The sequence below is a fragment of the Lathyrus oleraceus genome, chromosome 7 (assembly GCF_024323335.1).
Source record: "Lathyrus oleraceus cultivar Zhongwan6 chromosome 7, CAAS_Psat_ZW6_1.0, whole genome shotgun sequence".
Taxonomy (NCBI): Eukaryota; Viridiplantae; Streptophyta; class Magnoliopsida; order Fabales; family Fabaceae; genus Lathyrus; species Lathyrus oleraceus.
Genome location: NC_066585.1, coordinates 261,133,275 through 261,150,516, shown reverse-complemented (window position 1 = coordinate 261,150,516; position 17,242 = coordinate 261,133,275). Strand labels below are relative to the sequence as shown.

The 17,242-nt window shown below is 30.8% G+C and overlaps 2 protein-coding genes across 2 annotated transcripts; one reads left to right on the top strand and one right to left on the bottom strand.

The window, feature by feature from the left end:
- Positions 1-5,834: 5,834 nt before the first annotated feature.
- Positions 5,835-8,244, bottom strand: LOC127106681 (SCARECROW-LIKE protein 7). Its single transcript, XM_051043995.1, has 2 exons — positions 8,042-8,244; positions 5,835-7,955 (listed from the first exon to the last, which is right to left on the bottom strand). Exon 2 carries the CDS (start codon positions 7,944-7,946, stop codon positions 6,267-6,269), a length of 1,680 nt encoding a protein of 559 aa, XP_050899952.1. The 5' UTR covers positions 7,947-7,955; positions 8,042-8,244; the 3' UTR covers positions 5,835-6,266.
- A 4,401-nt stretch (positions 8,245-12,645) lies between these two features.
- Positions 12,646-14,095, top strand: LOC127103322 (uncharacterized). Its single transcript, XM_051040587.1, has 4 exons — positions 12,646-12,798; positions 12,875-12,937; positions 13,102-13,417; positions 13,518-14,095. The coding sequence occupies exons 1-4, from the start codon at positions 12,646-12,648 to the stop codon at positions 14,093-14,095; spliced, it is 1,110 nt and encodes a 369-aa protein (XP_050896544.1).
- The last annotated feature ends 3,147 nt before the right edge of the window (positions 14,096-17,242 follow it).

Sequence of the window (17,242 nt, the reverse complement as noted above, 5' to 3'; positions counted from 1 at the left end):
ATTAATTTTTTTCTAGTTTTTCATGTCCACTTCCAATGTTGAAGCAACTTTTGCCTTAAAGGTTTGATTTCAAAACCTTATTCATATGCACCATAATTTGCTAATTTCTTGGCATTTATATGAATACATATTGTGTCTAACTCGTATATCAAAATGTTTATTGTGTTTCAGAACCTTTGGATTATATGTAGGGATCATAGCTATAAAATTTTAGTCTATGTGATTTGATATCAAAGTTATTAGTTTTGAACACATTATTTATTTTATTTCATAGCTCAAATATCTAGTTTTTTAAAAATGGAAGCAATATTGATATTCAAAATTGTATTGTTTATTTTAAATGTCAGAGTTATTTGTCTCAGATTTTGGTAATCAGGCATTAATTAATATAATAGAAAATTAATTCGACATATTAAAAAAGAGTTTATAGAGAATATATCATCCAAAGAGAATACAAATTATGTATGTATTATACATCAAAATTGATATAAAATTTATACGGACTATACAACAAATTACCAAAAAAAATATAACTGGATGCATTGAGATAATCATTGTAATACATCTAAATCTCTCCGTTTCTCTTATTTATAAATCTTACTAAATCTAAAAAACTCTAAACCTTTAAAAAATTCTTCCATTTTTTTCATCTACCATATAAGCACAACTCAATTAAATGTATGTGACATCTATCTAAACCACTACACAAACACCACCAACAAACTACGCTTCTCACAAACTACACTTCCCACTAATCAGAATTAAATGATTCTAATGAATACTTAACCATACATGTGATATAACATTTTCTCCACAAACACGTCTACACGTGAAAGTTGTGGTCAAGATGGATGAAACCAAAGTCGTCATGTCGAGTTTAAGAGATTAGATGCTCTACAATTCCTCCTCTATGTAAACTTAATATTTTTTCAGAAAATTTCTTTTACATCAAACTAATGTCAATAAATCTTATTGTACTAATGTTTGATTTTCTCATTTCTCAGATCTTATTGATATAACACCTAAAATAGATATGAAACTTGGTGCATTGGGATGGTAATATAGTACCATATGAATTATCATCCTTTAGTGTTTTTTATGCATGGACCACAAAATTCAAAATTTTCCTTCTTGACTTGTGGTGTTATATTTGGTCAAATTCCAAACTGGGGCGTCATTGCCCAACAATTGTGATGCCTAGATGGAATTTGAGAGATTCATCCAAGGAGTTCCTCGAACGTGAGAATCAAGTAAGAAAGATTCATCATTGACTTTTAGAGATTCATCATATGTGATAGAGTTTCTGGTGTCCTTACAGACTGGTATGAACATTAATCATGTTGATGTTCTGGCCAAGATTAATCACTTGATCTCAGCCCAAGAAGTATATTTTGGTCATTATGAAAGGTTCTATCGAGAGATGTGTGACTTCTTAGATTCTCAATATCGCAATGAAGGACAAGGTTGGTATATGGGAGAAAGATCTAAGCCAAGAGGATATGGAAGAAGATGAAGTGATGCTTGAATGAAGTGTTGTGCATTTTGTCTTGATTTATGTCTTTTGTTCCCATGTGTCACTATGCATTTTGTTGAATCATACTTTGAGTCAATATGCATCCTTATTTTGTTTCTAGTTTTTTTTTACTTGTGATTTATGTATTAACTAATATTACTTTGCTATTTTGAATTTGAGATAATGATGATATTTTGGTTGTTGTATTGAATGATTATGACTATTTTTTAATATGGTTATGTTTATTAATCTTGTGTGTTCTCATATATGAGGAATATATGTGAGTGCACTTCTTATCTTTGCAATTGCCTTTGTATTGTATATTGAATATATGATACTGCTAATAGTGTGCTTTGTCTCTTTTTGGTGTTGTCAAAGAGGAGAAGTATATGAAGTTATGATGCACACATTCAAGGGGAGATTTTCATGAACAAGAAGTGCATCGTCTCAAGTTTTGCCATCATCAAAAAGGGGGAGTATGTGAGTGAAACTTTCCGTTTATATGTGTTTTGAATGATGTCAAAACTATGTCAAAGTTAGGAGAAACTTTAGCGTTTTTGTACATTGGACGATATTAATTTATTCTAGGTGTTTATTATGCACTTTAGCATTAGTAAGCATGTCAACATGATTGGAAATGATTTAGAAAGGATTCATGCAGCAAGAAAAGATTTTTATCCATCAAAAATTGAATTTTTGTGTGAAAAACACTACATAGGTCGACACATACGACTTTAGGTCGACCTATAAGAAAATTTTCTTCAGCATAGATCAACGCATAGAGTGTAGAGGTTGACACCAACACTGCATTATTAAAGCTTGTAGGCTTTGTCTCATGTGTCGTCTTGTCAGGTTGACCTATAGGGAGCACATAACCTTTACATGTCGATCTATACTTTAAACAGGTCGACACATTACCTGTATAGGTCTAGACATGGCTAGAATAGATCGACCTATAGACCTTAAATCTTGAATTTTTGCATTCATTTTTATTCCTTTTGCATTCCTTTTTGCCTTCAATTACTCATGCTTATAAATACTACATACATGCATCATTCTCTAGGAAGGTTTCTAGAGTGAGTAAAACCTACATGAATCCAGGATTTCAAAGCATTCTCGTCATCTTGAACTCCATCTATGCATACACACAATCAAACTACACATAATCATTTTTGAGTGGATGCTATCTAGATTAGGGTTGATAACGCCCAATTAGGTTTGTTGTACCGAGAATATTGGGTTGAGAACTTTGAGGCATTCAAATCAGAAAACCGAGTTGGGGCTTTCCTTCAAGATCTCTTAGGGTTTGAAATTTTTGGACAAGATTGTGCAATTCGGATCCAAGCGAGTGAAAGCCTTTGGACAAAGGGTACCTTGCAAGGGAGTAGCGTGAGACAGTGGATCATATTGGAAAATCTTGGATTTTAACAAGTGTGTGCTTGAGATTAATTCAACCGGGTGAAAGCCTTGGGACAAGGAGTGTCTTTCAAGGAATTATCAAGAACGAGTGAATTGAAGCGACATTGTTGGTTACATGATCATGCGCTTGAGATTAATTTATTCAGGTGAAAGCCTTGGGACAATGGGTGCCTTGCAAGGAAGTAGCGACAATAGGTGAATTGAAGCGGCATGATTGATTATTTGATCAAGATTGAATCTATTTTATTATCTTTATTTAATAATTGTATTACCCATTTACTTTTCTTTATCTTACGATAGTAAATTTATTAGAATTATTATTCTTTTTATTAAAAATATAAATTAAATAAAAATCACCAAATATTATAATTATTATTAAATTGACTAAATATTTAGTTTAAATATTAATTTTTTTACTAGAAAAAAAATCGCATTTAAAAAAATTATTTTGCAGGTGGATGCGGGACGGGGCGGGAAAACCCGTTCCCCATTTAAGGCGGGGCTGAGTGGTCAATTGTTACCCCCGACTGGGGCATGGCTGATACAGAGAGGCATGGATGGGGCTGATAATGCTTAAACTCGACCTTGCTCCGCCTCATTGTCATGCATATCCCTACGACAAAGTACTAAGTACTTTGAGCCTTACTCTAATAGTGTGAATAACTTTAAGGACCGCTTTTTCCTAATAGTCCCTCTCAATCGGGAAGCTCATTTAAAAAAATTCTGACTAGGTCCTAATGCTCCATCTTCGTGTACAAATATTTTCGCAAATATTAGACTCAAAGCCATTTCCTTACTAGAGTCAGGATGTACCATTATCAGGAGAAAGATTTATCTGAATAAGAATTCTACTTAATAGTCTAGCTAGTGTATTTTTATCAGAAACTTGACTATATAGGTGGGATGGTTCCATCTAACCTGGTCTCAAAAACTCGATTGAAAAGATGCGCTCAAACTCTCTGAATCTTCAATGACATGACACAAAAAATTTATGACATACTAAATGTTACACATGAAATAAGGAGTTCTTCTCGGTCACATCCAGAATGCAGACAACCAACAACTACCTTGTTGAGGTGAGCGGTAGGAAACACCTCGTTGATGTGGAACTGACACTCACCTACTAGGACTCGACCATACTTTGTAATCAAATTTATTATTTATTTATAATATTTATTTTATTTAATATACAATTATTTTTTATTTTTAATACACTCTATAAAGTATTTAATTTTTAAAATTTGATATTAGTTGTTAAATAATTCATTTATAATGTAACTATTTAAAATAATTCATTTTAATAATTATTTAGTATTATTAAACTATTTTATTAATATTTTAAATATTAATAAAACTAATTAGATAATAATATTATAAATTATAAAAAACGAAAAGAGAAAAAAAGGTCTGTCAATTGCACTAATACAGGCTTACAGCAATTGATGGATCCTTGTAGAAAAAAAATAATTAAAAATATTATTTTCAAAACAGTTTTTTTTTCTTAATTCTTATGACTCATTATTAAAATGGAAAAATTTAAGTCCCTAGGCTATTAGTCGAAGATAGCATAGGTAGAACTGCAAACTAAAAGCCAGTATTTGTTCTTGGGCCACTCTGTCTGTGCCATCCTACGAATACAGACACCAGTCCCTACTGTTCAGAACATATGAATCGTTTCCCTGTACAAGCATTTCTTCATTTGCATCATTTTCCAATGTATTTATTTATGTCTTTCCATCCTCTCAATTCACACACACCCATCTTTTGATTTGATTTGATTGCTCATGATGTGACTAGTTAACCATGGAAAATAAAATTCATCCTAGTACTCTGTGGTCCCAATTCACATTCATTGTTTCAATTTAGTAGCAACTTAAGTTGTTCATTAACAATGCTTTGAAATCATGGTTATTTTGTTAGTACTCACTTGAATTGCACTTATTCCAAGTGGGGTAATGTGATTCTAGATGAGGGATGGTGGTGGTGTATCTATGAGTTTTGAGTTACGAACTCTGCCATATAAAGTGGGTAATAGGACACAAATCTAAGCCTCACAAAGTGTAGTCTACATTTATGGGACCCTTCTGCCAGATCAAGTTCAAAGAGAAAATGTCCTATTCACTTGAATTGTCATCATCACTCACTCAACACCAGAAAACCATCACTGCCACTCTTTCCTTGTCACCACCCTCGTGCCCAATCGTTTTACAAACTCACTCAAAACAGAATACTGTTTCATCATCTTCACCATCTCTGTGTGATGAAGACAACTTAGACAAGCAACTTGATTGAAGCAGTATATGAAAGAGACACAAAACAAAGCCACTATTATGATATCATATCATATGGCCCATTTAACAAAACTTTGCTGAACAAAAAGAAACAAACTTTATTCAGATGGTGTGAAATCAAGAAAATAAGAGAACCAAAATCAAAAGTGGAGTGAGTAATTTTTTTCACTCCATTGACTGTGCATGAACAATATAATAGGTTGGCAGGACAAAGAGTGTGTCATCAGTCATCACCCCACTTAGTTTCCATGCAACAGTTCACAGTGTGTACGTCATTTACCGATCACAGAAGCACATAGTGAAAAAGGATCTTCAATTTTCAATCAATTGCCTCATAGAAGACTGTGTGACCCATACACTGACACTTTCCTCAATCATGATCACTATGTACAGCTAGAAATTAATAAATTATCAGCCAAGTTGGGAAGAAACTGCATTTACATTGGATGAAAATGAATCTGTTTTGCATAGACAAATCCTAAGAGTGCAGATTTGCAACTTGCAGATACAGAGAAAAAATTATAACCCCTGACTGAGTCAGAAAGTATAGAAAAAAAAGCCTCTTTAATATTTGTACTATTCAATGCCATACAACAAAATCAGTCAGAAAGTAAAGTAAAATAACCTTTTTGATATTTAGACAAATTTAAACCCCAAACAACATAATCAAATTTACAGAGTTACAATACTAGCAAAACATGAAAGAAAGCATTACCTTCATCTACAACTATAGCAAAGATTATGCTACCCAAAAAGAAACAGGAAAATTAATGGAAACTAAGACCAAACTGCTAAAAATACAGCCCAAAACATAACTTGATTTAATGATCCCAAAATCTTGTAGTGCAGTGCTAAGTGCTGATAACAAACACATCCAATCTGCATACCTTCTTCACCAAGCAAAACATCATAAATTGAAGAACTTCCTTCCTAGCATGATCCTCAACGGCATATAGACAGTTGTAGTTGTTCCACACCAGAGAAAAAAGACTAGGTGGAAGAAACCCGTTTCCAAATTTGAGTCCAAAATCCATTTCATGGAATCAACGCCAAGAAGAAACAGTCAAGAGAGGAACATCTTTCCAAGCCAAAGACAAAAAGCCAGGTTGAGATTCAACAAGAGAATATAAAGAACTATAACTATAATTCCACAAAAGTATCTTAGCTTGACTAATTGCATAATGACTCAAACTAACAGATTCAAAACCACAACTTTCCATCAAAACTTTCCACTGTTCTTTATCCTCCATCCTCTCCCTCACACCAATCACACCATCAATTCTCCTACCAAGCAAAAGACTCTCCACCTGAAACCTCTCTGGAGAATCCAACGCCATGTTTGGCTCCAAAGACTCGAAAAAAGCAGCAAAATAATTAAAAGCAGTTTCAACCCGTTTAACAAAACCAACACGGGTCGTCAAGCTAGCTTCATATTCACCAAGAGTAACAATCTTAGGATTCAAAGATTTCGCCAAACGAAGCGCAGTTTCCACAGAATTCGTAGTTTCATCCAAAAGATTATACAACTGAAGCATGAAATTAACAGCCAAAGCCTCATTTGGTTGAATACAAAAGCTAGACTCATTAAGCATCTGAATCGGCGTAGTAATCGGTGTAAACTCAAAATTCAACTCAAGAAGTTTAGCAAACTCGGACAATCGATTACCAGTAGCAGAAATTGAAGAAACATGTGAAGTTCCAAGAGCCATAGCAGGTATACCAGAAATTCTTACACTATTAGGTTTACCCGAAGAACGAGTTGCAAATGCTTGTAAAAGTGCAGCCCATTGAATCCCTTGAACAATTCCAAAATCAACTATATGAATATTGCTGAATCCTTCTGTTGCTTCGAGTATCGCTTGATTCGCAGTTAAATGAGCGAACTTTGAATAAGGGCATGCATCATTTAGGGCTTTGTAAGAAAGTGTTAATTCTTCCCATGTAGTTGAAGAAGAAATTGAAGGAGATAGTTGTGATTCTGCGGTGATTTTGTTGGTTAAAGCTTGGGAGAAATAGAATGAAACTCTCTGAATTGGATTTCCGTTTTGTGAAATTGATTTTTTGAGATGATTTAGGGTTTCCACGGCTTGATTTGGTTCGGTTTCGATGAGAGTTGCGCATTGGGTTAGTGATTTTAGAAGTGGGTTTGTGGACGACGGTAATGAGGATGTCGTTTCGGTGGTGTCGTTTTTGTTGTGAGGAGTGGTGGTAGGTTGGGTTGGGATTTGGAGAGGAACGGTGGCGGGTAAGAGGAGATCCGAAGGTGGTGGGAGTCGGGTCGGGCAGGATGAAAACTGGTTGAGAGGGAAGTCTGCGGTGTTGTGGGTGTTGTGGGTGTTGCCGACGTCGACGTCCGCGGCGGCTGCCATTAAAGTGTCCATCCAGTCGTCGGAATCGAAATCGGAGAAACGGAAGGTGGTGGAGTGAGGGTCGAGGGGAGGAAAGTGGAAAGCGGGATCGGGGTTGTCGGGGCCCGACCCGACTTGAAAGGGGTCGGTGAAGTCGGTTGGTGGGAAGGTTAAAGGTGGAAGTGATGAAACAGAATTGTTGTTATTGTTGTTGTTGTGGTTCCATGGATGGAGAGAGAGTGGGTTAGTGATACCTAGGAGATTTTGATGATGTTGATGATGTTGTTGTTCTTGCTGTTCTTGTTGCTGTTTCTGGTTGATGACTTGTTGAGCAATAGCCATTAGGTTACCACTGTCAGCACACATGTAAGCCATTCCCACCTTCTGCAAATTTCAAAACATTGAAACTGAAAAACGTTTCGTTTAAATTCGAAGTGTTTGAAAGAGATAGAGAGAGAGAGAGAAAGTACCTGGAGGAGGTTGTGTTGTAGTGATGAGAAAGAAAGAGTTTGAGAAGTGTGTATTATTATGAGATGTATGGTTTGGGTAATTGGAAGTGTGAAAGTGAAGTGGAGAAAAGAGTGATTGAACCGTTGAAGTTGAAGTTGAAGTTGAAGTGGAGAGAGGAGAGGCAGGAGAGGGGAGGGAGAACCTAGAACGACTATAAAATAAATATGTCTTTTAAAATGGGACCATCCTCGTGCTCATGGTCCCACTATCTCTTATATTTTTATTATTTTCTCTATTTTTTAAAATATTTTTATATATTTATAATGTTTTTAAAAATGGGCTAAATAATTATTTTTTTTTACATTTTCTATAAAAAAAAATTGTCTTATAACGAGACATAAAAATTATGGGGACGAGTCCGGTAATTGAGACACTAGTATCTATCCTGAATCTGTTCCCGAATTCGCCCCGTTTATTTTATTATTTTAATTTTTATCATTTAGAATATTAAATATGATTAATATTTTGATATTTTGATTTGTATTTATTATTTAAAATATTTAAAATGTATGAATGAATTTTTTTATAGATATTTTTATTTTATTATTTGTAATATGATTCTATTTTGAAAAAAAAAATATTTTATTAAAAAAATAGATGGTGACGGGGCGGGGACACTTGAACTCAACCTGAACCCGTTAGGGACGGATTTTGGTTTTAGTTTTCTATCCCCCGATGGAGGTTTAGACGGGAAACAAAGATTATTTTGAGATTTGAGTTTAAGGGAGATAAAAACCGTTAACCTGCCTCGTTGCCATGCCTACTTGCAAACAATTTTAGTTTCTAAGTAAATATATCTACTTTTAATATATAAAAGTTAATTACCACCATAATTACTTAATTACCCTAATTACAATCCATAATACAGCTACTTTCATGTTCCTATAAGTAATTTCGTACTAAACTCTATTTAATACTCTAACTAACTCTACCATTTTACAATTTAATAAATTTGTCTCGACAACATAAAAATTGATTCAACTATATATTATATAAAATATAATTAAAAAATTGATTCAAATATATCAAAATACATTAAAAGAGAGTTTTTCATTGAGTAAGGTGATGTATGATATGAGTAATTTCCAATGGCTGAATTATTTTATGGATTTGGGATGAAAATTAGGTGATGTATGATATGAGTTTTTCAAACCGAGAATATGAAAAGAGGGAGAAGTAATATGAAACGGTTCGATGAAAATTAGGGTTTTATTTAATTGAATAAATTGATATTATTATTATTATTATTATTATTATTATTGTTATTTATTAATATTTATTATCATCATTATTAATCCCATTTACCCACTTAATAACTCAAAATATTCCAAAACCGCTATTCCAAAACCACTGACAATATTATACCATTTTAACTAACTCTACCATTTTACAATTTAATAAAAATATATATTTAATTGTATAATTATATGTTATTAAATTATAACTTTAAATTAAAAATAACTATTTAATATAGTTGATTAATATTAATTGAGTAATTTAATATTATTGTTAATTTACCTACCAATTAATTATTATTATTGTTATTATTATTATTGATATTTATCCGCCATATATGATAAGAATATTTTTAAAATTTAAATAGTATATTTATTATTTGATTTGATTTGATTTAATTGAGATCCAAACTCTATAAATTAAAATCGGTTACTTATTATGAACAATAATATAGGGTCATTCCAATGTCAATCTATTATTAATTGAATTTTACATAGATGTAATTTTGTAATAACACGCTGGCATATTGAATCTTATACCGCTGTTATCTTTGCAATAAAAGCAATAAAACTGTTTACAGTAAATAAAAATATAGAATAACATCTTAAAATTCTATTCTATTTGATTATTCATTTACTTATTACTAATTTATTTATTATATAAAAATATATCAAATAAAATTTTAAATATATGTTGTGTCATTAGCATTTATTTCAACTTTTGATTTATTATTGATTTTTTATTTCAATGAATTTTTCTTTAAATATTTATGATCATGAAGAAATTAGACTATATTTTTATTTACTGTAAACAGTTTTATTGCTTTTGATTTTAATACATTTTTATTATAATTCGGTATACAGAATGTACGTATTTACTATAATTATTCTGTTGAAAGGATAAAATATGTCAGTGCAAAGATAACAGCGGTATAAGATTCAATATGCCAACGTGTTATTGCAAAATTACATCTATGTAAAATTCAATTAATAATAGATTGACATTGGAATGACCCTATATTATTGTTCATAATAAGTAACCGATTTTAATTTATAGAGTTTGGATCTCAATTAAATCAAATCAAATCAAATAATAAATATACTATTTAAATTTTAAAAATATTCTTATCATATATGGCGAGTAAATATCAATAATAATAATTAATTGGTAGGTAAATTAACAATAATATTAAATTACTCAATTAATATTAATCAACTATATTAAATAGTTATTTTTAATTTAAAGTTATAATTTAATAACATATAATTATACAATCAAAACGATGTTATATATATATGTGTAACATCAAATGTTGAATCCTTTTCAGTATTTTGCCACACACCTCTATCAAATTTATATACTCTCTTTTTTTTTTTCAGGTTATTAGGTTTGTAATTTTATAGTCATCTAAATTTGCAGTTACATTAATTTTTGAATTTTTTTTCAGTGAAAATGAGTAGAAAGGTTGATTTTGTGAAAGACATCAATGACTCAAAAGAAACTTGGCGTCTTGCTGTTCGAATAATGGATGTTTGGAGTGTTGTGAATAATAAGGGTATTGAACATTTGAAGATGATTGTTATGGATTCCTTGGTAAATTGTTTTTCTTTTTTTAAGTATAGATTTTTGTATGATAGTTAGTAATTACAACAAAATGCTTTTTTGTATAACATATAAAAAGAAGATTATTTTCATTTTGTTAGGGTGATCGGATTCAGGTCCTTATTCGTCATGACCATTTACTGAAATGGAAAGAGGTCATTAAGGAGAATATGACATGCATTATAAACAATGGCAGTGTCTATAACAATGATTTTCAGTGGAAGGTATGTGATCATTCAAAAAAAATTGTGTTTCTTGGTGGTACCACAATGAAGGCAATCGAACTTCAAAATATTCCACCTAAAGGATATTTCTTTAAAGATTTTGGTGAGATACTTCAAGGCAAATGCAAAACCGATAGACTGGAAGGTAATTTAAATTCTATTATAACTTATATAACTTATATATTTGCAAACACATTCAATAATGAACCTTACTTTAATGTAGATATTATTGGTGCTGTTAGTGAGATAAACCATATCCAATCCAACACTCCGGGGAAGAAAGTTGTTGTTTCTGTTGTGCTGAAAGATTTGAAGTAATGCGCATTGTTTTCATAACTTATGTGTTTGATAAATTTATATATTTTGCATCAATGAATCCCATCATATAATATTGTTTATTTATATTGCAAAATAGGGGTAATTGCATAAATTGCAATTTATGGGAAATCTATGGATCAAAATTTTTGGCTTACTACAATGATCCTAAAAATAATGGAGCTATTGTAATTCTGCTCACTCATGCAATGGTAAAAGATGGCCAAGGTATTACACTATCAGACTTTATAAATACATAGCTGATTTGTATTTTTCATTATACGTTCAATAATTTTTATATTAATTATACAATTTACAGTGTCAAATGCATGGAGTGGTTCCAAATTGTTGATAAATGAAGACATCCCTGAAATTCAAGATTTTATGTCTAAGTATGGATTTTATTTATTTATTTATATTCAGATTATTATACATAATTTTTAATTTTAAAAATAATCTTATTTCTATAGGTTGCCTACTAATGAACAGAAGGAGAAGCCTACTCAATCTGCAAAATCTCTTTCTAATTGGTCTGGTGGTTCTCAGTATTCGCCAGTAGAAAGGTTTGTTCATAATGTGAAATGTATGTCCTTAAGTCAGTTCTGCAAAATCAAACATGTAAGTTGAATACTATAGAGCCGAATTTATCTTTACTATTACAATTATATTGTTTGCTTTTTGAAATTAATATCATTTTTGATTTGCTTTTAGGAAACTTTATGTGTTACTGTAGCAACCACATTGAAATTTGCTGTCTCAAAGTATGGATGGTTTTATTATGGCTGCACAAGGTGTTCTTCGAAGGCACCTAATCCTGAAAAAGCTTATGAATGTTCATGTGGGCAAAAAGTCGAACAACCTATACCAAGGTACATATAATCTAGATGAATTGCAAATAAATTTGGTAATGGATTTGTTATTAATCATATTATTTTCTTCGTTTAAAATACTATAGGTACAAGATTGAGATATATGTTAGCAATGGTGAATCAAAATATCGATTTGTATTCTGGGATTCCGAATGTGCTGCTATACTTGGAATGACTGCTGAATTTATGCATAACTCTATGGTGGAGGTACATTGTTATACATAAGTTAAAATGTTAATAGTTTATCGAGTTGTAAAGTTCAGATTATCACTCATGGTTGATATTTTATTTTTCCATTAGAATGGAGAAGATGATCCAATGGTTTATCCTGATGAGCTTGAAATGCTGTTGAATAAGAAAATGGCCTTTAGAGTTAAGGTGCAGCCAACATTTTCCCAAGCGTCTGTTTGGAAGCTTTGTGATGATGAAACCTTTGTTAAAGAGATTGAAAATGACTACATAGTAGAAGACGTATAATATTCACTTAATTCATGTATTATTTAAATATTTAACAAGTATAATAAATATTCGATGTTTCAATGTGCAGAATCAGTCTAAAACTGAATATGCAAAGTTGGTCCCTAACAAAGAAAATTTGGAAACTTCCGCAGTAAGTATCTTCATTTGTTAACATAATAATTCGGAGGGAAAGTAATTGTATTTGGTGGAGATTTTCGGCAAATATTACCAGTTGTACCAAGGGGCAGCCGTTCAGATATAATACATTCTACAATAAATTCATCATACATCTGGGATCATTGTGTTGTGCTGAAGCTTACAAAGAACATGCGACTCCAACAAGCCGGCAATACTTCAAGTACATCTGAATTAGAATTGTTTTCTAATTGGATATTAAAAGTTGGCGATGGGAAATTGGAAGAACCTAACGATGGTTACACGGATATTCCTATTCCAAATGATTTCTTAATTTCTAACTATGATGATCCACTAGAAGCCATTGTTAGTGAAACATATCCGAATTTTCTTAACAATTACAAGAATCCAGAATTTTTGCAATCAAGAGCTATATTGGCAGGAACAATTGAAACGGTTGACATCATAAATCAATACGTTTTGGGATTCATACCAGGTATGCGTTATCCATTGTAAACATATTTATAGATACATTCATATATTTATATGTACTAACATAGATTTATAATAACAAAATTTCAAAAAATTTCCCAAAGGTGAAGAAAAGGAATATTTAAGTTCAGATTTTGTAGACACATTTGACGGTAAAGGAAATGAAGCTTTTGATGTTTTGACCCCGGAATTTTTGAATACACTTACAACTTCCGGTCTACCTAACCACAAGATTAAATTGAAGATTGGGACCCCTATTATGTTGCTTCGAAACATTGATCAACCTGAAGGTCTCTGCAATAGAACAAGGCTTATAGTTACAAGATTGGCAAACCACGTTATCGAGGCAAAGATTATATCTGGAAAGAATATTGGAGGGGTTATCTATATTCCAAGAATGGATATGACTCCAACACAATCTCCGTGGCCACTCAAAATGACTAGAAGGCAATTTCCCATAACTATATGTTATGCTATGACAATTAACAAATCTCAAGGTCAGTCATTGGATTATGTTGGATTGTATTTGCCTAGAAGTGTATTTAGTCATGGTCAACTATATGTTGCAATATCAAGGGTCAAAAGCAAAAAAGGGCTTAAGATATTAATCCATGACAAGGATAACCATCCATTGAATTCTACAACAAACGTCGTGTTCAAAGAAGTTTTTGAAAACTTATAGAACGTAAGTTTTTCATTAGTTATATTATATCAACAAATGTCGTTGTTTATTATTAGAATTTTATTGAATGAGTTGTATAAAATATACATTATGTTTTAACATTTGTTTATATGGATGTAATTGTTTTTTACAGGGTAATGAATCATCACTTCCTAAAAGGTTGCGGGCAGGTTTTGTATAAACCCAGTTTTTTAAGGACCAGAGAATTGTACGAAGTTAAATCATTTTTGTTGCTGGACTTATTTCTCACAATTTTAACTAAAATTGTGAACCTTTTGTTTCAATATCTTTTGTTGCATTAAACCTTACTGTATCAATTGCAATTAATTCAACATTTGGTAGTATTCATTACTATATTTTAAAACAAATGAGGTTCTGGTATTTCTTTTACATGGTTTATGTATTTTGGTTAAATAATCATTTATTATGAAGGTTAATATTTGCGCTTTTATACCTCAAATTAGTAACAGATTGGAAAATTTCATCCATTACTAAATAAATATATTTTTATTTCTTATGTCCAAAATCTCAATGATAAATGGAATGTTTATTCATAACATTAACAATAGAATGTTTATTATATATCAATAAATTGTAAAAATATTTTTGTATTATATTTTTTGATTATTTCCTTAATATAGTATACAAAAAAATTAAGCAAATTATATTACTATAAATTAATAATGTTTTACTTTATTATGTCCCAAACTGGAAAAAGTTATTTGTGGAAATTTTTTGAACCCATTTATTGATCATTTAACATCCATTATATTAAAAAAAACTCTTATGCAATAAATTTGTGTACGTTGATCCAACCATATATATATATATATATATATATATATATATATATATATATATATATATATATATATATATATATATATATATATAGATATATATATATATATATATATATATATATATATATATATATATATATATATATATATATATATATATATATATATATATATATATATATATATATAGATATATATATATATATATATATATATATATATATATATATATATATATATATATATATATATATATATATATATATATATATATATATATATATATATATATAATATAAACAAAAATATATTATATTTTAATTTTTTAAAAATAAATTATTGCACTTGCGCGACCCGTGCGAACGCAAGGGTCCTTTACTAGTTTTCTTGGTAATTTCTCAAAGACGTGTTTAAAATATTATGCAAAATTTATCTATGAAAAATGAATTTAAATTTTGATTTGTATATTGGGATTTTTATCCTTTTTGTTATGAATAAAGATAAAAGTGGAGGTTCATTCTCATCCTTTTTTTCATCTTTCTATCTACTTTTAATATATAAAAGTTAATTACCACCATAATTACTTAATTACCCTAATTACAATCCATAATACAGCTAATTTCATGTTCCTATAAGTAATTTCGTACTAAACTCTATTTAATACTCTAACTAACTATACCATTTTACAATTTAATAAATTTGCCTCGACAACATAAAAATTGATTCAACTATATATTATATAAAATATAATTAAAAAATTGATTCAAATATATCAAAATACATTAAAAGAGAGTTTTTAATTGGGTAAGGTGATGTATGAAACAGTTTGATGAAAATTACGGTTTTATTAAATTGAATAAATTGATATTATTATTATTATTAATATTGTTATTTATTAATATTTATTATCATCATTATTAATCCCATTTACCCACTTAATAACTCAAAATATTCCAAAACCACTATTCCAAAACCACTGACAATATTATACCATTTTAACTAACTCTACCATTTTACAATTTAATAAATTTGCCTCGACAACATAAAAAAACGCCTTTTCCTATTACTTGCACGTCGAAAATTTCCTTGGGAACACAATAGTCTTCACGCCTTCTTCTTCAAGAATGCTGCTAATCAATTCGATGTTATATATGTGTAACATCAAAGGTTGGATCCTTTTCAGCATTTTGCCACACACCTCTATCAAATTTATATACTCTTTTTTTTTCCAGGTTATTAGGTTTGTAATTTTATAGTCATCTAAATTTGCAGTTACATTAATTTTTGAATTTTTTTCAGTGAAAATGAGTAGAAAGGTTAATTCTGTGAAAGACATCAATGACTCAAAAGAAACTTGGCGTCTTGCTGTTCGAATAATGGATGTTTGGAGTGTTGTGAATAATAAGGGCATTGAATATTTGGAGATGATTGTTATGGATTCCTTGGTAAATTGCTTTTCTTTTTCTAACACTACGCCAAAAACTGGAATAGACAGCGCCCCTTAGAGGGCGCTTTATTACAAAAGCGCACTCTGTAACACCCTTCTACCCAAACGACATATTTAAATAGATTATCAGAGTACAACATGTAGAAGAGTTTACATTTCTTACAACATAACAATTATCGCATCACAACATAAAACATATTATTTATTTTATTAAAACTTCGCAGCGGACAACAACATTAATATTATCATTCATCATATAACAATTCATAATAATGGTTCAACATTATCTCAACAAAACATCTCAACATGTTAGTCATCATAAACAACGTAAATAATAATCAATTATCTATCGAATCCCATAACCCCGGTGTCACATGACCAGAGCATTTGACTCGACTCTGTAGAATAACTCTACACTTATTCTTCAAACCTCAACAATAGCTACTCCTCTTTATCTGCACATTGCTCATCATAGATGAACATAAACACATGCAGAAGGGGTGAGAATTACATTATTAATTAATAATATAACGACAGAAATATAAACATAAATATATTTCACATATGCCAACACAGCTCATCATAATCATCATAATCAACATATTCATGAACATCAACAAAACAACATATCAAATGCAATGCACACACCCATGCATGACTCAACACGACTCGGTATACCCATTTTGTGACCAACTACAGGATCACCACTCCCAGATTCATCACCATAGAATCCGAGTTCCCCGCAAGGAACCAAGCCTCTCAACAAGCCCGGAGTCAACAACATCATTGGAACTCAGTCCGTTCATCACTAGGCATCGGCCTTTCATGAATGCATGCACACCAAGCATGCATCATAATCAACATAGCAACAACAGCATCATATAGTCATGTTATCAT

Excerpts from the sequence above, each read along its gene's own strand:
- LOC127106681 (XM_051043995.1), bottom strand. The coding sequence starts at position 7,946 with ATGGCTTACATGTGTGCTGACAGTGGTAACCTAATGGCTATTGCTCAA.
- LOC127103322 (XM_051040587.1), top strand. The coding sequence starts at position 12,646 with ATGGTTTATCCTGATGAGCTTGAAATGCTGTTGAATAAGAAAATGGCC. Across the intron at positions 12,938-13,101 it reads AAAATTTGGAAACTTCCGCA|CTTACAAAGAACATGCGACT; the intron begins GTAAGTATCTTC and ends GTTGTGCTGAAG. Across the intron at positions 13,418-13,517 it reads CGTTTTGGGATTCATACCAG|GTGAAGAAAAGGAATATTTA; the intron begins GTATGCGTTATC and ends AATTTCCCAAAG.